This window comes from Corvus kubaryi, unplaced genomic scaffold (assembly GCF_017639235.1).
Source record: "Corvus kubaryi isolate FWS band 111438036 unplaced genomic scaffold, C.kubaryi_AGA036_p1.0 37292, whole genome shotgun sequence".
Classification (NCBI taxonomy): domain Eukaryota; kingdom Metazoa; phylum Chordata; class Aves; order Passeriformes; family Corvidae; genus Corvus; species Corvus kubaryi.
The window spans coordinates 570292-591779 of NW_024581091.1; the positions used below are offsets into that span (position 1 = coordinate 570292).

Sequence of the window (21488 nt, forward strand, 5' to 3'; positions counted from 1 at the left end):
GCAGTTGCGGGAAAAGCTGCAAGTCGGGGGAAAGGACTCACACGCAGGCAGAGACTCCTCTTCCTAAATGGACTGAACAATATTTGGAAGTGGGCGGCTGTCTCGTTGTGATAATGTTTTCATAGCATGAGCAAGAAGAGACTTCTCTTTCTAAATGGACTGAACAAGGTTATTATGGAAGTGGTAAACAGACTGAACATCTTAAGGGTTGTCTTTTCACATTGTCAGTGGGAGAAGGGAGGAAGGTGGGGGGAGGAGGAGAGTTCTGAAGGTGGTATAATTTTTTTCTTCTTTTAGGTCTGTTAATAAACTTCTTCATATTCTTTCAAGTTTGGTGCCTGTTTTGCATTTCTCCTAATTCTTATCTCACAGCAGATAAACAGTAATGAGTATTTTGGACCAAACCACTACACTAAATTGGTGTTTCCGCCCGGTTACAAACCGAACCCACGACACACTGTTTCCAGCCGGGGCTAACCCAGCACATTCCTGATTGCCCCGAGCCCTGCCCTGTCCTTATCCCTCTCCCAACGTGGCTCCCTACAAAACAAGGCACATCCCACCAAACTACCTATTCAGCTGGTCTGAGACAGCTCCATGAACACAAGAGCAGCTCCCATCCCTGCAGCCATTCCAGGCAATGTGTCCCTTGCACTTCTGCCAGGGCGGAAGCAGCAAAAACCTTTGGGGCAGGATTTTGGCTTAGGCAGCCAGATCTCTTGCTGCAGGGAGGTAGCAGCGAGGCAGAGCCAACATTAGACAGCTCAGCCTCTGGCCAGACCCAGAAAGAAGAGGAAATAACGCCATTTTCATCCGTGCTAGTCATAAATTCAGTGTCAAGGCCATAAGTCTTTGAACACAAGCCCGTTTTCCTGATAGCCCAGCTGTGCAGCAGAAGAGGGGAGGGAGGAGGCCGGGGGGGTCCTGCCTTACCTCTGTGTCAGCATCTGTTGCTTTGAGCTCAAACTCGGTGATGGTTTTTCTCACCCCTTCCTGAACTGTCATCCCAAAGCTTTGCACTATGGGTAAGGAGTCATCCACGGGGTTTATGGTGATGTCAAACATCTGGCTCACCTGGGACAGGAGGAAAAGCCTCTCTTGATGAATTCAGCCTTCCAAGAGTGTGACTTCATCACAAGAGCACAGCGATCCCCAGTTTGGTCACTTCATTTCAGCCTTGTCTAGTGAATAAATCTGAGCAGCTAAGCCCAGATCATGTGAAGGCGACCTTGTCTATCCCTCCCCACTAATTAACTCTCCCTCTTTCTGTGATATTTGTGGACATCCACTTTCCCTCCCTCTCTCATTCGGTTTTCCCCCTCTCCCTCTATGTGCAGCTATGCTTTTCCTCTTTCAGAAAGCAGGAAAAAGGCATTTCTCCAGGGCCTGACTATCATCACCACACTGTCAGTGCACTGGATCAAAGCTGAGCTCCAGGAGCAGTTGGCAAGCAGCTGAAAACCAGGCACTCAGATCTTGGTGAGCCAGTGCCACAAGGCCACGTGGTTCCCTGTTCCCTGCACAGGGCTCACTCCCTGCCCTGAGGGATGTGGGAACTCTCACAGCAGGAGAAGGAAGAGCAGCCCCCTCTGCCCACAGCACGTTCCTACTCAGGCAAAAGCCACGCTGGGACTGACCTCGTTTGTCCCGTCAGACACAGAAAAGGTGAAGGCATCCGTGTGCTTTTCCGTGTCACTGGTGTGGAGGTACTGGATGCTGCCAGAGGCCAAGTCTGCCTGGCTGAAGGAACTAATTCTTGTCCCTGGAAAATGAACAATAGGGGGCAAATGTGCAACAGAAAGGCAGGGAAAAAATACAGGAAGCAGGACATATTTAGCCATAAGGACTCAGTTTTGGCTGGTTCTGCTCCGAGTCCTCAGCTGAGCCAGGGATTTAGCTGGCACAGAGCCTCCTAAAAATCTCCTTCTCCGAAAGAAGTCCAGGCTTCTTTTAACCTCATCCTGTTGGGAGTGGGCCTCCCAGGGCAGAGGGGGAGAGAAGCTGGGAGAAAAATGGTCAATGTAACACTTGGATTGTCACTGCTGGGCAGGACTAACCCAACCATGGCATCACTGAGGATGAGCTAAAGATCTTCTGGCCTCACAGCAGTTTTCCAAAATGCTTTCCAAGTGTACCCCTGCATTTAGAACAGACAAAGTCCCTTTTTCAGCACTGATTTATAGCAACATCTTTACAGGCCATTAGGTGTGACACCGCCACAGAAAGGCACCTGACAAGCATTTTAAAAAGCACTTGAGCTTTTTAAATCTCGTTGCTGTGTTCAACAGTTTTACTGCTGTTATCAACAAACACCCTGACAAGAAGTTTGCTACCAATATATCACACTAAATGGCTGGTGACAAGGATTGGCCACACTACAAAAGACATCAGGATCTGATTTAAATAAATGAGCCAAAATTGAATGATCAGCTAAGATTTCCTCAGAGCTCATTAGCTGTAAAGGTTTGGGTTCTCTCTCACTTCAGTACTCCCTCCTTAGGTTTAGGTCATTTAAATCATGATTACAACTCCTTCCTGGTCTGTGACTCTGTATCTTTCTTAGTCCCTCACACATGAAAAAGCACAGAAATCAGAATGATCATCACATTTTAAATAACAGGAGGAATAAAATCCTTAATTCAAGTCTCCAAAGTACAAGATTCACTGTTTAGTTTGCAATTTAGACAAAAATATTGCAAGTTTTTAATTTACTCTCAGTGGGGGTTTTGCTTATTATAACTCATTCATTATTCCTGCCCTTTCAACACGTTTTTGGTGAGAAGATGAGGCAAACCACACGCTAAAACTGAGCTGTACAGGGACTGTCTGCATCTTGAAAACACACAGCAGATATTTCCACTTTACTCTCATGTTAATGAGAAATCTACAGCTAAGAAGAAATATAATCTTAGATGAGTATAATAAAATCAGAAGAGTATATTATGTGACAGCATAGATTTAGATTAATTCATCAGAGAGGGGCAGCACACTCACAGTGTCAGCAGGCACAAAAGGCAGCTCAGAAATTCAGATCACATGTGCAGGTAATTATTTGCTGAGTTCCACAGGACTGACCAAGCCCCCTCCCTGAACAACCAGAGTTCATTATCCAGCACAACCAACACAGGCCAGCATTGTTTCCTGTTAAACTCAGTGGACAGTTCAGTTCCCTTCCTCCCTCCAAAGCACAGCTAGGGAAAGAGGCTGGGGTTTAGGGATCAAGGGACATACTGGCCAAGAGGGGGACAGAAAGCAAGTTGTCTGTTCTCCAAGATGGGCTGTTTCCATGGGCATTAAGGGATGGATTCTTTGGGGCACTGCACAGCAAAGGCCAAAGGTTTTCCTGTCATGCAGAAGCAGCAATAAACTCGCCCAGAGGCTGAATACATCCTCAGCTGGGATTATTGGGCCGCTCTGCCTCCACTCACCTTACTCTGCAACCCTCTGGGCTAATGGCCACTTGATTCCTTACAGGAAATGGAATTCTGTGCTGCTGCTGCTGCCTCTGGGCACGCTTTTCCTGCAGTGAATGTTTAGGGCTCAAAAACCTCCAGTGTCTTGCTGCTCCAAGGGCCCAACATAGCCCTGCTCACCTGGAGAGGCCACGTGCTCCAGGTGCCCCAGCTGTGGCTGCCGAGTGACCTTGTAGTGGAGCTGGGAGGCCTCGCTGTCCTGGTCAGTGGCTGAGAGCTGGAGGGTTGTGATTGTCTTTGCTGAGTTCTCATCCAACACCAGCCCTTTGTTAGTGATGATGGAGGGGGGAAATCTGTCCTCTGGAAGGGTTAAACACAAAGCTGAGTTAGGAGACAGACACACTTCTTCCCTCGGGTACTTGTGCTCAAGCAAAACACGACACACACACAAACATTTTGGTAACTCTGAAACAGGAACTCTGGGCCTTGCCATTAATCAGGGGTGGTAACATTATAATGTCCTAAAGACAATCTAAACAGCATGAAGATACTAAGGGGAATTTTTCAATCTTTTCAGTGAGTTTGTCAGAAGCCAAAGAACAAACCCCTACATCTGCAAAATCTCCCCATGCCCCTCACTTCAAAGGCCCTTGAATTGACAGCACATCAAAACTGCATCTCAAGAACCACGTTTTCCCTTGCAGTACATGTGGGATGGGAATCTGTGAGCAGGCCTGAGCTGTGCAGCAAAGAAAACATAACTGCAGCACTTCTTTTTACCTATTACATGGATATAAAAAACCTGGTCTGTCAGTTTGTTGCCATCTGCATCCATCACATCAAAGGTGAAGGGGAAGTTTCCGCCAGGATCCCCTTTCCTGTGGCTGTACACCACGTGCCCTGGAGAGAGGGACAGCAGAAAAGAGATGCTTTATTACAGGCTGCAGCATTGAATTCTTGGTTTGGAAGCAGGCTGGCACCATCAGCTGCGGCACTTGAGGCTTGACAGAACTCCTGGATTTGGGTTTCATTACTTTCTCTCTTTATTCTTTTTCTCCTGCTGAGAGAGACTTTTAAACATACATTTAATAATACATGGCTCTGCTCCAACATAACAGCCTGCTCTTACTTCTTTCCTTCTCCCTTCCCTACTTCAGCTCATCGTCCCCCTCTCATAAAGGTCACAGAATCACGGAATATCTCAAACTGGAAGGGACCCATAAGGATCCTCAGGCCCAGCTCCCTGCTCCTCGCAGCACTACCTAAACCAGCCTTGGTTTATACACTTGCCGTGACTACCTAAAATCCAGCACTCTCACCTTTGTTTATATCAGCCTGGGTGAAACTTTTGAGGGGTCCTTTGGCAGAGATCTGGACTGGACTATTGGCAGTGGTCAGCTGCAGCTGGCCCCTGCTGGGGTCCCTCCTCAGGACAAATCTGATGGTTGTGTCCCCTGAATGACCAGCTGCTGCTTTCAGGTGCTGAGCTGTGAGCGGAGCTGCAGAGCCTGCACCAGAGAACGCAAACCCACAGTCAGCTTCAGCCCAGTGAAGCAAATGGTTTAGGCTGGATCATCCAGCAGCACCAAGCAATGCCACTCTTGCCATGTCCCCGTACCAGCTGGGAGCTGCAGGTCCCTGTTGACAGCTACCGTGGGTGGCTGCTTCCTCGGCAGCTCCATGGAGAATTCCAGCCTCCCTGCCTGTGTGTAGAGCCCGTCCGTGAGGGAGAAGCCAAACTCGTCAGTCTGTGCCGTGGCGCCGCTCTGAGTGTAAACAATCAGCTCATCCAGAACGTCCTGGTAGGTGAAGGAGGAGCCCCTGGACAGCACTTGGCCCTGCTCCGGGGGCTCTGCCGCGCTCTGCCTTCTGCGGAGCTGACCTGGCAAACAACAGAGGGATGAACAGTGGGGACGAGACAGCCTGCTGGGGACAGAGCCTTCGCCTGACACCCTGCCTGCCTCTGGCACTGCAGAGGTGCCACCTGCCTGCAGGGAGTGGGGGAACACGGCAGGGAACTTCCCAGGGAAATGCATGCAGTCCCCATTTCTCCTATCCCACAAAGAGCGAGGGACAACTCTCCAAGAACAGGGCTGTCCTCAAGCACAGCCCTGGTCCAAATTGTGCTTTATCCCACATGCCAGGCTCCCCTCTCACAGCAGGGGCTCATACACACGCACACAGTGAAGACAGACAGACACCGACGCAGAAAGACGCCCTGTCCCTCACCCCCCGGCCTGTCAGGACGTACCATGCTCAGGACCTTGGCTCACCACGATGACCAGCTCACTGCTCTGGGTGTCCAAGTCCTGCAGGCTGAGGGAGGCGTTGGTAACAACCACGGCTGAGCCCTCCTGCACCCGGACAGGCTCCAGCACCATCTTCGGGGGCTCGTCGTTCTGCCGCTGCACAAAGGCACGCAGCCAGAGAAAGGAAAATGAACGCAGGGAAAAGACCCACCTGAATGAAATACAAGCTCCCAAATGACAGTACCACTGCTGATGTCCCTCCAAAGCTATCCAGCATCATGGCTGCTTCCAAGAGGGAGGAGGCACCAGAGCAGTAAGCCATGGGGAAGAAGCTACAGTGCACAACTGTCCTTGGGCATCACAGGTAGATTATGTGCCTGTGCCAGGGGAAGGAATCTCCCTCTAATCCCCTTCCCACATACCAAAAAGGAAGGAGCAGAGCTTGCCCGTGAGAAGTGTGTGTGAAAGGAGAGGGCTCTGGCAGCCAGCATACCTGGATTGTGATGTTGATGCTCTGCACTTCTGACTGGCTGAAGCCATCACTCACATAGAAGCTGAAAACATCACTTGTGGGCTCAATGCTTTCATGGACGCTCTGGAAGTAGTAAATGCTGTTCTCCAGAACATCTTGAAGGGAAAAGGATGTATCTGTGGTCCCTGCAGACTCACTCTGCGGGCCAAAGCTCTCGCCTGCAAACCAGAACATCACTGGTGAAAGGATGCTCGAGTGGCTGGTAAACTCAACATAAATCCAGCAGCATGAGGGGAAGAAAGGCACATTGTGAAGGCTGCAGAAGGAGGGATGTTCCTTTATACAGCTTGGCTTTCCACATCTTGTGGAAGCAACATCTTAGATGCATCTAAGATGCTTAAGTAAGATCTAAGATGCTTAGAGTAGGCAGTGGGGAAACTGCACTTTTAGATGCAGCACAAGTGATCCCCTCCATGGGATATGACAGATGTGATCCTGTTAGGAGCACAAACCAGCCAGGAAGAAGAAAAGAGAGCCAAGCAGTTTACCTGTCCTGGTGTTTTTGACGTAGCCATACACAGGCAGAGTGACAACGGTGACCCTCAGGTCCTCCTTGGCAGCAGTATCATAATCAGCAGTGAAGTGGTGATGAGCCAGCAGCGGGACCCTGCCCCCCTCATCCACCTAGAAAGCAACAGCAGACAACACAAATCCTTACTGAACGAGGCTGCCTCCATGGAGAAGGCTTGCCCGGGCTCTGCAGTGCTGTCCCATCCTCCCCTAGGTCTGTTAATGAGGAATTCAGCAGGGAGGTGAGGTGATAAGGGAAGAACAAAGACTGCCTGGCCTCCAAGAGGAGCCTGTGAGTTCTTTATCAGGACAGGAAGGGAACTGGCAGAGTCATGCTGACCTCTTGGAAGGCAAGACTGGCATTCCTTGTTGAGGAGAGCCTTTTGAAGGCAAGGGAGGGGGAATGCAAAGCTGGAAAGGAGGGAGATGACTTCCAAAGGCTTTGATAAGGAGTGTGAAATGCTGTGTGTCAGTCCAAAGCACCAGGTGTCTTCAGACTTGTCTTCTGCTCAACTCTTACACACAAGCTGCTGATAGGGATAGGGATAGGGATAGGGATAGGGATAGGGATAAGTCTGACTTGCTTCACTGATATCAAGAAGACACCCTAGGGACAGCCAGCTCCTGACTAGGACAGATGAGGTTCAGGGACACAGATGGACTGTCAGCCTCCTCTGGCCTCCAAGTGATTTGTTCACCCTTTGCATTGCATGACCAACATCCTGGTTTTTCCAGTGATTTCCCCCCAGTCCAGGAAAACTGTTCAGTTGCTCCCATGTAAGCCACTGCTGTCCCCGTTCCCAGTGTCCTGGGCAGCCACTCACAGTGACGTGGTCAGCAAAGGCGAGGAGTGCGGGCAGTGCCGGGGCAGATGTGATGGTGATGGTGAACATCTGCCTGTCCAGCCGGTTGTTGTCAGCATCCAGGACAGAGAAGTGGAAGATGTCCGTAACGGGCTGATTGCTGGTCTCAAACGTGGTGGAGTAGCTGTGGAATCAGGACACAGGGAGTCAGGGAGTCTCACTGACCCCCAAGGCAAATGCATCCCATCCCTGCAGTTAGGGGTGAGTGCAATCCTCTTGGAAGAGAGGTGGTGTCTCAGTTCCCAACCCTCCTTCACATTTCATTCCCTGAATTCTTCTAAATAGACCAGAGATCCCTGGGGAAAAGCCCACTGAGCTTTTAACTAGTATGCCTTGAAGGAGAATAGTGCCCTTTGCTACCTGATCCTCTGGCTGTTGATGTCTTCCATGGTGAAATTATAAACCTTGGAAAGATCTTCATGGTGGGAGCCTGACATCCTTAGGAGGGTTCCATAGGCTGGCAGAGATATCAACTGGATTCGTATCTCTGAGTCAGGAGAATTGTTGTCCTAAACATGAAGAAACAAACCAAATCAAAACAGGGCAAAATTAGGCATTGCTTTGCTCCACTAAAAGTGGAAGGAGGAATAAGTGTTTTATAGGGAATTATATCTGCTTAGCTGGGTCAGAGACCCACAGATGAGTATTAAATGGAAGCTCTACTGATGAGAAGAGAGTCAAGTGGGTTGACATTTTAAAAATCTACCACAAAATGTATTTTCATTTTCTCTCATCTCAGAAAGGCTTTCTCTATGCCCTTGTATCACATTAACACAGTCTCCCAGAAATAAACCTGGTATTTTCATTTTCAAAGTACTTCACGCTGATCTAAAAGCTGATTTTGTCTCTTTTCAACCACATTAATACAATCACCTCTACGGTATCACAACTCAGATGTCATCTTTCTTAGAAGAGTTTTGTTGGGTGGTTAAAAAATAAGACCCAAAGTAGAAATCAACATATCCTGAGCATATGGGTCAGGAGTGAAATCCTCTTTTCCCATCTGTCCTCTTACTCAGATTAAACCTGAGCAGCTCCCTTGTCAGCCTTCCTCCTTAACAGGAGGACAGGACAGATTCCAGACTTGTATCCAGACTGATGCCTTGGAAAAAAAAGTTCCCAGTCATCTCTCTGACAGCCAGCCTCTCTCAGCTCAGGTCTCTCCAGCCTCACACCTGAACTGCGATCTCTCCTCCCTCAGCAGGTTGCTAAATCACCTGCAAGGACAAAAGCAGCTTTCTTGGGAATGTCACCAGCAGGACAAATCTTGCACACAACCCCTGGGACCAACTCAAGCTACCAAGCACTGCAGCATCTTGGGGTTGCTTAGTCCTTCCCCCTTCCAATCTGTCCAGAAAAAGAACCCGGCTTTTGGAAGGTGGGTGAGGGGGCTGAAATTTTCAAGGGATTAACACTTAGCAAATCCATGTGCTTTATTAGCAAGTCTGTTTGATAGAAAAATCTGGGATTAACTAGGTTCTCATGTTTAGCATGTCAGTTCACCTCTGTTACAGTCAAATGGGGATAACCTTAAATCCCTGTGGGATGAAAGAGTCTGTTATCCCCTTTTTGGCAGCAGTCAAAACTTGAGCTCTCTACACAGAATCCATGCTGACAGCAGAGAGGTGTGTAGGGGATCAGGAAAGGGGGGCTGGCAGCATTCCCTGGGTTTAGAAACAGATGAAAACCCACCGTGTAAGCGAGGTGCTGTCGGGAGAGAGTCACAGAGCTTTTACTGGCCACGGTGACAGCCAACAAGCAGCCCTGGGCCAGCTGCGGGCCGTGGGTATCCAGCTGGGACACATCCACCCTCAGCACCGTGGTGACTGTGGTGACACCGTCGGTGACAGAGATTTCCATGCTGTCCTCTGCTGCTGCTGACCCATCGTGCACGTACTGCAGAGCGCTCCGAGCGACGTCCTCGTAGGTGAAGGTGTCGCCTTCCCAGGGAGGAGGCACACAAGTCAGAAACACTCTGTTCAGAGCAGGAATCCAATTCAAGTGACCTTAATCAAGTACTAAACTGGCATTTAATCCCATCCTGCCAGGCCTGTGAGTTATGAGGACATTTATTAAGGAGCTGGCAGGGCAGAGGAAAAGCTGCAGCCTTCCCAGTTCCAGGGACACAGCGACTCCTTGTGATTCTCAAGGAGGGCACCAATCCTCCTTTTCTTCCCAGCTGCTTCATGAGCTCACAGCTAGGTAAGGCTTCCCTATGGATGTATCCTTATCTGCCAGGGGCATCTGTCTCCTCCTGGTCAGCTAAACCAGCCAGGCTGGCTCCTCTCCTGCACTGAGGGAAACTCTTACTCCACTCACCTGCTCTCATGAGCTCCTGCACATCTGCACTGTACTTGAGCACAATGCCATGATGGGGAGGTTTCACCAGCTCAAAGAAAAGACCCTCAGGAGCTGTATCTGTGTCACTCACAGCCAACTGGATCCCTGTGCCAGGGAAAGAGAGCATAGCTTGTGTGAATGGAGCCAAAAAACCCCCATAATTCAGTGAGTACAAGTAAAATAATTCCGGAGCTGCCCTCGCCCAAGAGCTGTGGGTTTCATGGAAATATTTTGTCCCCTGATAATGTTCAGGCTGTATCAGGGAATTCCCTCCTAGAGTGGCTCACAAGTGACCCCTGTGTGAGTGAACTTGGGCCTTCTGGCAGCGAGCTGAGCCCCACACCCTGCCCCACGCACCCCACTCACCGATGGTGGCTCTGCCCCCCTGGCTGACCTCCAGGAACGGGGCTGCGATCTGGAAGACCGGAGGCTGCTGCTCAGCGGAGAGCAGGTGGATGACAAACACCATCTCCGGGGTCGTGTGCTCCCCGCCAGACACTAGGCACAGACAGAACCAGACCTGAGTGCAGGGATGGGTTTGCAGGGACTCTTCACCTGGGAAATTCACCTGTCTGTACAAAAATCACCAGCCCACACCTTTCCAGGCAACACCTTGGTCTATGCATACACTCACACTTCACAGCGGCCAAGAGCATTTATCTTTGCCCCTAACTCAACTCCAGCAGACAAAGGTAACTTCTAAAACTCAGTGTGTGTACATGTGCACATCCTGTCTTCCACAGGTGTGCTCCTAACTCAGGTCATGGACTTCTCCTTGCTGGTGGAAGCTAGAAAGCACATGGAAACAGAAGGATGTGTTAAACAAGGAAGCAGCTTATCTGTGGCAATTTAATTGCAGAAATGTCTCCACACTGTATTAAAAAAATATGACGGCGTAAAATTCCTTGTTCGCACTTGGGGGAAAACAGGAATGAATCAGGCTTTTAGGACTGATTCCAGGCAGCCACTGGAAGAAGATGTCTCTAGCAAGCTGCAGATCAGCTTCTGTAAAACACTGCTGGGACTCAGATGAATTAATATTCCCCAGGCACGTGCATTTCCAGAAATTCCTACTGTGTGCCCACAGGTGTGCCTGCAGCAGAACAAAGGCCAAGGAAAGAGTAAGTGGTTCACATACCTGTGAATCGGAAGTTCACGGACTCTGGGAGACCTGGGGGGACAAACACAAGCACAGAGTGATTGCGGTCAGGACAGGAGAGCACGTGTTGATGTGGATTTGGAGGATTTTGGAGAAAACAAGTGCTGACATTTAACCTGGCAGGAGTCTTTCCTCACCAAGCAGGAACACCAGCAGTCCAGCTGGCTGTCCCAGCCCTCCAAGGGGCACTGGGATGCTCACCTGCGAAGGAGAAGGCCATGATCTCCCTGAGGTGAGGAGCGGCGGTCGGCGGGCGATAAGCAATCCTGCCATGGTTTATGTCTGCCTGGGTGAAGTACCTGACTGGGGACAGAGGCCTGTCCCTATGCTCCACGATACCTACGGATGCAGAGACACCAGCATTACCAGGAGGGGTTAATTTCTCCATCTGATTCCACAGCTTCCTTTGCTTTCCCCAGGTACTTCTTCGTACCAGTTGCAAAACAAGTTATACAGATGCAACTGCATCAGGGATGGGCTCTAGGGACGCGAGAAATTAAACGGAGATTGCTCACTGAGGCGTTTCTTCAGGTAACCTCTCACTGGAGAGGTGGGAAGCAGAAAGCCACAGGACACAACATTGAGTATTATGCAGCCAGTAGCAAAACCTGAGCTCTGCAGCACACTCTAAAGTAAAGCCAAAGAAATGGGGTTAGGGAACAAGGTGTTTAAAAGCTAAGGAAGGAGGCCAAATGGATCAAGAGGTGCTTCCGTAGGATGATACTGTGAGGGAAAAAAGAGATGTGCTCAGAAAATGTGGCAGTTAACGCAGCAGCAACAGGTTCACTTGCCTTGCCCAGGAAGGAGAGGGACAGTCACGTTGTACAGGATTTTCTCACTGGGAATCTCCGGGTCTACAAAGGAGAGGTGATGGGGCTCAATCACTGTCACACGGTCCTCCAGCACCTCAACAAACACATCAGACCATGAGCATCAAGGCCAGAGACACGGGAAGATTCACCCAAAAATGCATTGAAAGAGAATTTGCTTTGCTCTAGTTAAATATAAGACAGTCTTTGAATGTAAAGGCCCAGCTTTTAAACCTAAACCTGACCCCCTCTCCCCTGCAGGTGCACAACCTCCACACTCACAGGTGGTTGGGTTTCTCTTTTGGCTTATAGCAATTGAAAAGAGAGAAAGGAAAATCTAGTTCGATCAAGAACTCTGTGGATGAACATGCAATTCATTGTCTGTGTAGTTTTCTCATATAGTCTGATGTGGCTGGACTGAATTCTCTTTTAAAAGAAACCCTGCGGGTGACTCAGCCCTTTCCATTGGAATATAGAAAAACCAAAGCTCTCCCTTTTGTTTTAAACCTGTCTAAAATTGCTCTGGTCCTTCCATAACAAGATTATCACGAACTAAAGGCAGGCAGGGCGTTAAAGGAATTACAGTGCTGCTTGAAGAGACCTAAGTGCCCAAAAGCAGTTAATTTCCACATGTTCATGAACCTTAATCTTGGAGAATTAACAGCTCTGAGAAGTCACCAAATCAAACAGCTCAGCTGGGTATGAAAAGCATCCAGCTCATTTCATAATCTTGAGCAAAACAGGGAGAGAACAAGATGAGCTAAGGGTATGGGCACTTAAACAATCCGCTTTGGAACATGAAAGGTTATCAATACAGGGGAAGCAGGTTAACTTGATCGAAGAAAAAACAATACAGATGTTGTGTCCACTTTAACCAAAGGGTCACCAAACTTCCCTTGACCTTTCTCAGCAGCACAAGTCAAAGTCAAGACTAGAGGGATGGGAAAACTCAAAGTATTCTGCTTTCCTTTCAGCTTTAGAAGTCTCATTCTGAAGGAGTCTGAAGACAAATGAACAGAACTCAATCACATTGGGGCAGGGAAGTGCAATTTTTTGACAGAAAGATTTAAGGTTATGTTTCTTCCTCGCTGCCTCCAAGGCCTATTTGTCTCTCCCAAAGGTGGGACTCGCAGGTGGCGAGGTAAAATGTGTTTTACGGCCCTATTGAATTTTGTGGGGAGTAATTAGCTATAAAACCCAGTGCCGTGTGGCTCTGCCAGACAGCTCTCCCATCAATTTTGTCAATAATGACAACAACAAAAAGTCAGGAGCAGGAAGATAAACGGCTCCAAGTAGCAGCCTGACCATGTTTCATTATCACCCAGGAAAGGCCGCCACTATTTTAAACCTTGACAAGGCTGTTGTGCCACAGGCTTTTCACCGATCCCTCTCCCATCACTTCCTTTGGCCTTTCCTGGTCCCACACCTGGCATGCAGAACAGGAGAACTAGAGGGGACAGCTGGACTTCACCCACACGTGATGGGGACACACAGGGAAGGCTTGCACCAAAGTCTGAGAGCCCACAAAACCAACTTTAAACCCCAAGATCATCTTTCCAAATAACACAGCTGGGGAAGGAACTACCTTGGAGAGCCCACTCTCATCCAAATGGTCATTCCCAGAGCTGATGCTGCCAGAAAAGGTAATTCAGTTCCAGTATCTGAAAGTTTTCCACATGCATTATGGTCTGCATTCCTGAGGTCAGAATGATGCATGGGAACTTTCTAATGTGGGTGGGCTACAGTTTGGATCAAGTGTACAGTGGAACCACTGGCAAAACCCAGTCTAACCCACAGTTTTTCTCTCTTGCCACTCCTCCTGGCTTCTCAGGAAAGGGTAAGAATTCCATAAAATGTTGATTTTGCTTCTCTCTCCCCTTCTCCTTTCCAGTCTGTATGTTCATCACTTTTCATACTGAGTTCTTTGACTTTTCATGGGTATTTTCTGCACCCCCCCACCCCACTTACTCTTCTGACCTGTCTTTTTTCCCCGTTCCTACTCCAGCCATCTGTGTGGTGTTATCACTTACAGCCATGTGCAAAGAGGAGCCGAGGGAAAGCTGAGGGGCTTTGGGTGTCTGGGGCAGAACAGCAACGTTGAACACGTGGCTTTCCAAGCTGGTTTGTGGACTGGCAGAGCTGGACACCTGGGGAGGAAAGATCATGTGAATGGATCAGTGATTTCTAGACCAGTTTCAGATGTTCCCTTGGCAGTGACTCCCTGCAATCCCAACAGCTTTCAGGATGGGCTGCACTTGTGTTTCACAGACTCGTAAATATTTCCATATATTTTCCACTCTAGCACCAAAAAATTCAGTCAACTCCTAATTGCAAGCCTGCAGTAAAGACATGTAAAGCAAATGATATGAAATCGGTAAAAATTCAGAGGACCAGAACCATTCCGTAGAAGTGAACCTGCAAATGTTCCCAGCAGTCCTGGGGTGAAGTAAACACCCAAAGAAATACAGCTCCCTTCTTGGATAGACTCAGTTATGGCTTTAACTCTTTGTAGGGATGGCAGCGTGCTCTGGAACTCCAGAGAGCACTTTGTGAGCAGGAATGGACTTCATGAAGCCTCATTTCTAGAAAATGCATTAAAATGCAAGTTCTGATGAAAGGAATGATGTCATTTTAGCCATTTGCTGCGCCACCTGCTCTGCCCTAACACTGATGAAAACAACATGTTGGCCCTGAAATGTCCCAGCCCAAGGTTCGAGGCTTGGACAGGGGTGTGCCATGGTCTCCTGATGAGACCAGGTATTCCCAGCTCCCTTTCTTAGTTCTCTGTACAATTATTGCTGCTGCTCCGAGATGGTAAACCCAAACACTCAACTCATGCAAAATGCATAGTCTGTAAGAGGAATGCAGCAATTAAGCCAAAGATTAGCTTGTTCACCACTGACGCTCACAAATTCCTCATTATCACTTATGTTAATTACTTTAGAAATTACCTTAATTGCCTCTCCGGTGCTACAGTAATTGCTTCTGCCTTGTAAACCAGATGTAACAAACACTGCATGTTAGTGTTCACGTAGGCTTAGTTACAGGAGGCTGTGAAACCCTCCCAGCAAACAGCAAGGACCTGTCTGAGGAATTTTACAGCTCTTAAACCTGCGGGGAGTGGGGATTTATTTTAGTTTCCCAGCTGCTGGGGAGTATTTCTACCTTTTGGTCTGTTTGCAAGACAAAGGGCTCTGAAGCCAAAATTAAATTATTAGCTTAGAAACCAAGGGTTGTGTGCCTCTGGGGCTCGCAAAACACACCATTTTTAAAAAGGCACTTGCAACGTTTTTCACTTGGTGTAAATATTATGGGTTTTATGAGGGGATGGTGTATTTGCCAGTATGTATTTACACACATGTTTGTGTCGTTTTTAAAACCCGGAATCACAAGACACAAGTGGAGAAACCCCAGAGAACTGCCACGTGATCTTTCCAGGAACGTGATGAGGAATACCTGGAATTGGAAGGAGTCACTCTCTACTTCAGCTCCCGAGTGCCTGTACCACACGATGCCATCACTGATGTCCTGCTGGGTGAAGGAGGTGGTGGGTGAGGCTGCTCTTCCATCAGGTAAAAGCTGCCAGGAGTCTGCCGGGCCGTCTGCTGGCATCGGGACCAGCAGCACCACTTCCCCTGGGAAAGCAAAGAGGAACTTGGAAGAACACAGGGAGCAAGAGGTGCCTTTGCACCGACTAAGGAGCAGCCAAGGCAAATGCCTACCCAGCCAGAGCTTTTTTCCATGCAGTGTTAAGTGACAGAAATACCAGCAGAGTTCCCAAAAGCCATCAGCAGACCTTGAGACATCCCAGCGACATTGGGAAATCTTGTTAATTAATTCCATTAAACGGGTTGATAATTCTGCTGACTGGTAATTAATCATTCTGTTATGTGAAACATCCATCATAAGTTCTCCCATTTCATTTCCCCAAACCACCCTTGAAAAGCTGGAGCAACAAAAAGAGTAATTCAGCAAGATGAAATATCACACTTCCATCCGATCATTGAACTCTGGGCTAAAATTCCTTTATCGGTGCCCTAATTACACTCCAAATCTTACAGTTTTGCTCATGGGAGTTCCCCTAAAAAGCTAAAAATCAAATTATATCTTTTCTACAGGTAGGATTATCTTTCCCATTAGTCACAGACTAAGTTAGGCAGATAAGCCCTCCTGGATTCAGGACCAATTCTCCACATTTCTCTCTCTCTTATTTTTTCCCTCCCTTTCTGCAAAACAGTATTTTAGATAAAATTTTGGAGATCATTGACTTCTGCTGCTTCTTCCTCACCTGCAGCTACAAACCTGTTTATATTACTGCAATTAATCACAGTAGAGATAATTATGGTGATACAAACGCAGGATTATAAATTTTAGTTAGGGTTAGGCAGCAGGAGACAAGCTCCTCAGGGAAAAATTCCTGTTTTCATGTAAATGCTTATTAAAAACGAGAAGACAGACCTTCATCTGCAGAAAACTAAAGGGGGAATACAAATTAATTACTTCTCTTCTAAACTGCAAAACTCACATAATCTCTGTTTCCATCAGGTGCTGGCATCTGTTATGGAAACCAGCCTGTCCTCACAGCAAAAGGAAAAAAAAAGCATGGATGTTGCTAGAGGGATCCTCTAATTTTCTCCAGCACAGCAAATTAAATGCGGTGTCATTTCTTAGAAGTGCAAAATATGTTATTCGAAGACACGGTTTTCATGAAGAAAATAGTGATGCTGAGTAGGAAAAAACCATTTTTCTCTTCTTCCATATTTCCTTTCCCTCCACATGACACCTTCTCTTTTTCATCCCATTTTTCTCCATTTATCGCTCAGTCTCAAATCCCAGAACCCTCCACACTCCCCCTTACCCTGTGCCCAGAAGATCCTCCCTAAGCACGGGGTTGCTGGTGAAAGTCACTGCTCTGAGAGCTGAGCTCAGAACCTCTCAAAAGGAATTTGGGGACACTAATTAGCTACAGATCCAAACATCACCAAATATTCCTGTTTCTCCTGGCAACCCCTTCCTCTGGGACAAATTAAATCAAACATCACGGAATGTAGGGAACTCTTCAAGGCAAACATTTCCTCAGCAGTTTGTAGAGGTAGATATTACTCTGTGCTCCACAAACTAGACCTTCACTGTGGAGGATTATCTTTTGGCAGTAAGATTCTGCTCTCTCAGGGCTGTAAATACGCCAGGATTCCACTACCACTGGAGAAACACAGATGATCAGGAAGGGCAAAAGTGCTTTGTTATTTTGTATGCCCGTTAGAAGTGGAAAAAGATGAGGTTAGCAGCACTTACCCAGCGTGCCATTCTAAGGAAATATTCCCCCAAATGCTACTGGTTGTGCACAACACACCATGGAAGGGTGCTGCTCTTTGCCAGCAGAGCTCCAGAGGGATTTACCGTGTCTGGGCTGGTCCTTGGTGATGGTGTAGGTGATGTCGGAGTCCCGGGCACCGGGCAGCTCGGCGTGCAGGATTGTCTTGGAGATCTGGAGCATGCCTCCCTGGGGCACCCAGACCATGGAGTTGGTCACCAGCCGAGGGCTCCTGTTGCTCTGCAGGCAGGGGGACAGCAGGAAAAGGCTGACAGGAACGTCAGCAATGCTGCTCTGATGGAAACAGACTTTCAAGAGAAAAGGATCAAGGAGAGTATTCTGGGATTTCTTATGCATTCCATCCTGGTTGTCTGCTTGAAGAAATGGTTGTGGATCCTTCATCTGTATCCCTCAGGCCCAATTCCCAGCCTGTAGGACTGATCTTGTCCTCTAATTTCTAATTTCCTGCTGCTGACCCTAAACCTTCCTGACCTGAGTCTCCCTCCAAAATTTAGTCTTTTACCACCATCCTCATTCTCTCTGAGCATCCACCAGCCTTTTGCTATTTGGTGGGTTTCCTAACCTTCAAACTATTCCTGTGGCTTTTTTTTTCTTTCAAATGAATATTTATCCAATATTAATTTAAGCTTCCTGAAATGTGGTTGTCAGGACTGGATTGCAGTAGTGGTTTCACTACAGTTTCCATTGATTTCAGCAACACTACTCTGGCATTCAAGGATTACATCAGCCCTCTTTGGCTCTAATTTGCTCTGTTGGACAGGTCACCAAAATCCCTGTGACCTCTTCTATGCCATGGTTCTTTCTTATAACCCCAGCTGCTGTAAATGGGACTTCTTTGCTGGATTTCTGCACATTCACCTAGAAACTGGCTGTGGCTGCAGGTCACCTTGACCTGTGTGATCAGTCAAAATCCTGACTACTCCATCTAAGGGATCACCTTCCTCCTCATTTACTACTCTGCATAATCAGTCCCCAAACTGATAAATGACCCATTGCTGTGTTCTTCTGGATCTCTGTCACAGAGACAGGGGAGAGAGCTAAAAAGATATTTGTGGAAAGGAATCACATTAAAGGATGATTTCCCACCTCCTTTTTGACATGTCTGCTGTGCACCCACCTAATTTGTACTCCACTTACACTGTGGCTTTGTTACAAACATGGAAACCTTCAGCTTTTAGGTCACTAAATGACTGAATGTTCCTTCACTGGCCACATCAAACCCATCCAGCACGTTGTAATACCATTCCCACATGGCTTTGATGCTGCTTGTTAATAAGAACAGACTCATGAGACAACCCTTTTTGCTTGGTAATCTATTTTAAAATTACATTTAACATGAATGAATTCCCAGCCCAGGAAAAGTGTTTTCAGACAGCCCAGGGAAGCTCACAAACTCCCCGGTCCGTGCGTCAGCTACCTGCTCCCAGGTAGGGCAGGGTCATCTGCCTTGCAAATACCTTGGAGACCTCTTTTAGCTGGATCTCTAGAGGTCTGGGGTGGCCCTAAAATAAGCATCTTTTGCCCTTTTTTCTGTGTTCCCCCTGGCCTCTCAGAAAAGACAGGCTTCCATGTCTCTGTTCATACTGCAACAGTTCCAGCAAAGGGCCTGCATGGGAAAAGCAGCCATTAGCAACCAAAGGGACTGGAAAAAGCCCTAAAAGCTGCTCTGCTCTCACCTCTGTCACCACCTCCCTTCTTCTCTGTAGTCAAGTGCTGCACAGAGAAACGTGGAATGATACGGAGACACAAGGAAGCACAAAACAGGATAATAAAAGAAACTACTCTCAGCAATTCACCCTCACTGGCATTTACAAGAACCTGCTTAATCAAGAGTGGTGAAAAAAAAAAAGGTGTTACAAACAACACAGAGTGGTGTCCAAGCATTTTCACACTCCTTCTGATCCTATTCAGGCTCCTTAGGGCCATCGAAGCAATCCGGGTGAAGAAACCACAGGCAGGGCTCCTCTTATTCCAGGAGTGTAATGACAGCACTTGAAAGCAATCCCTTTTTCATCCCCAGACTGCTGTGTGAGTCGTGGCACTAATTAACATTAATTACTACTGTAGCTTTAGGAGAACCTGCAGGGTCCAAAAGGGATCAGTGCCTCTTGTGCTGAACTCCACAGAGGCACTGAGTGCTCGCAAAGCTCCCTTCAAATTTTCTTGCCCAAGGTGCTGTGAAAGACATCTAACACAGCAGAGAGGACGAAAGAGGGGCAACGTCATCTCCTCCTAACTCCTTTCCAAGGGGCAGAACTCGAAGGCACTGTGTCAGATCTCTACATAAAAGACTGCCAACTGTGGCCTTCCCTACTGACAGCTCTAATGACAGCTCTACTTTTTGTTACTCTTTCACATTAATAAGGGATGAAGACATTTTCAGCTCTTTCTCCTTCTGTTTTGTTACAGTTTATTACCTTTCATCAAATAACTACGGACTTTAAATCGTCAAAGCTGCACAACTTCAGCTGTTGCAAACCAAAAATTCGGGTCACCTCCAAAACCCAATCAATCCACTACTTTCTCCTGTCGGTAACTCAGCATTAGTGACACCTCAGGGACAGAGTGGTACTTCTCCACACTCCCAATCTGCCTGCCAGGGTTCACGTGCCAGCACATACCTTGGGAGCAATCCTGATGTGGAGCAGGACGTTCTGGAAGTGGTACCCGTCGCTCACTTGCAGCAGAGCCGTGTCCTGCTGGCTATCGGAGCCATCGTGGGCGTAGCGCAGCCGCCCGCCCGCCAGGTCAGCCAGGCGGAAGGTGCCGGAGTCCCCAGGGGGCCCGAGCAGCTTCCCGTGGCGTGGAGGCTCCAAAACCATCAGCACCACGTCCTGAGGATTGTCACTGTCCCCCACGCCAAGCACCAGCTCCGATATCATCCCGGTTTCCCCCCTGCCAACAAGGAGGGGCTCGTTCCTGAACACGTACGGGGCCTGAAACACAAAACCAGCTCTGAGGTGTTTGCTGAACCTGGGAGATTGGATCATGATTAAGGACTGGAATTAAAAGTTTGGGGATAAGGACATCAGCTCATTTCATCCCTGCAAATCTCCTATTTCTTAGCAGCAGAGAATCACTCTCCACACCTTTTCCCCCGGTGGGCAGATCTAACAATATTTAGCATTTAAAATGAATTAGTCACATGAAAAGAAGATGCTCATGCCACATTAGGCTTAGAAAAGGCAAAAACTTAGGACCTTTATATAGAAAGCATCTGACTCTAGCTGATCTTCATTAGCCTTTGGAGATGACAGCAAAACTGGGTGTCTTCATCATCAGTATTTATTTCATTTCCAACACTCCCCACAGCCTTATTCAAGTTATACCAAAGATCTGCTAGAGGCCATATTTCTGCTGGTTTAAATTAGTTCTCCAGTTCTTTGTCATCAAGAAAGTTTCAATCTGCAGTCTCCATTGATCCCAATAAACATCATTTGCCACGGGTAATGCACCGCCCCAGGAGGGAGGCGATCCCGCAGAGACAAAGTCAAAGCCCTGGGAACATTCGTCGGGGAGCCGCTGCTGCCACCTCACCTGTGCACGACTTCCCTGGGTTATTAGGGATCGACAGGCAAAATTCCTATCATTAAACCCCACTTATGTATTCTGGGGCAGTGACTGCAGCTCTTACTTAGGTGAACGTCCTACTGAGGTAAACGAGAGATTAGGCTGAGCCAAGATCTCAGCACCAGCCAGAATCAATATACACATGGATCAAAACCCACAGTTTGTCTTATTCTAAAGGACAAACTAGAGCACTTCTAATTTCCAGAAGTTATGGGAATGACTAATATGGAATATAAATGACTCGTGGTGAGGATGGAGGCTAAGCCAGGCTTGGAGGCAGGAAGGAGCCAGCACTGAAAGAGTTCTGTCAAGTCATTCGGCGCCCCTCTGAGGATGTAAATGGGCTTTAAGAGTAGCAGATTCTCTTTTGCACTTCAAGGTCTCTATTTGTAAGGATATGTCAAGTAGCCCCAACTTCTGACTGAGCTTTCCACACTGGAAAAAGCTCAGTGCAAGCTGCAAAGCCTCCCTGGAGACCTGGCCCCCGTTAAGGTGCCTGTACCCCTCTGGGGTGAGACCAATGTATTGTGCCCCAGACTTTAAACAACAGTAATACAGGAGACACGGACACTTGGCAAGAAGCAGTGAGAAGTTTTAAGAGACACACTTGAAATAGCTCATGCTGATTTAATTCCCAGCTGTCCTAGAACAGAGCATTGAACTTGAGCGTCAAAGCATTCCTGCCATTGGGATCAATCCTGGCCCAAT

At 47.9% G+C, this 21488-nt stretch overlaps 1 protein-coding gene across 3 annotated transcripts in view; it reads right to left on the minus strand.

The window, feature by feature from the left end:
• The window catches only part of FRAS1 (Fraser extracellular matrix complex subunit 1), a 110665-nt gene that overhangs the window by 15300 nt on the left and 73877 nt on the right, over positions 1 to 21488 (minus strand). For all 3 annotated transcript variants that reach the window (XM_042026872.1, XM_042026871.1, XM_042026873.1), the window contains exons 28-48: positions 19832 to 20146; positions 17276 to 17429; positions 15332 to 15510; positions 13906 to 14022; positions 11858 to 11972; positions 11268 to 11405; positions 11046 to 11078; positions 10274 to 10405; positions 9887 to 10012; positions 9260 to 9507; positions 7928 to 8076; positions 7529 to 7691; positions 6683 to 6818; positions 6156 to 6352; positions 5665 to 5818; positions 5032 to 5295; positions 4733 to 4921; positions 4194 to 4313; positions 3594 to 3773; positions 1638 to 1762; positions 934 to 1074 (exon numbers count right to left, since the gene is read on the minus strand). In XM_042026872.1, coding sequence (XP_041882806.1) covers positions 934 to 1074; positions 1638 to 1762; positions 3594 to 3773; positions 4194 to 4313; positions 4733 to 4921; positions 5032 to 5295; positions 5665 to 5818; positions 6156 to 6352; positions 6683 to 6818; positions 7529 to 7691; positions 7928 to 8076; positions 9260 to 9507; positions 9887 to 10012; positions 10274 to 10405; positions 11046 to 11078; positions 11268 to 11405; positions 11858 to 11972; positions 13906 to 14022; positions 15332 to 15510; positions 17276 to 17429; positions 19832 to 20146 — 3375 coding nt within the window. The remainder of the gene's footprint in view (positions 1 to 933; positions 1075 to 1637; positions 1763 to 3593; positions 3774 to 4193; positions 4314 to 4732; positions 4922 to 5031; positions 5296 to 5664; positions 5819 to 6155; positions 6353 to 6682; positions 6819 to 7528; positions 7692 to 7927; positions 8077 to 9259; positions 9508 to 9886; positions 10013 to 10273; positions 10406 to 11045; positions 11079 to 11267; positions 11406 to 11857; positions 11973 to 13905; positions 14023 to 15331; positions 15511 to 17275; positions 17430 to 19831; positions 20147 to 21488) is intronic.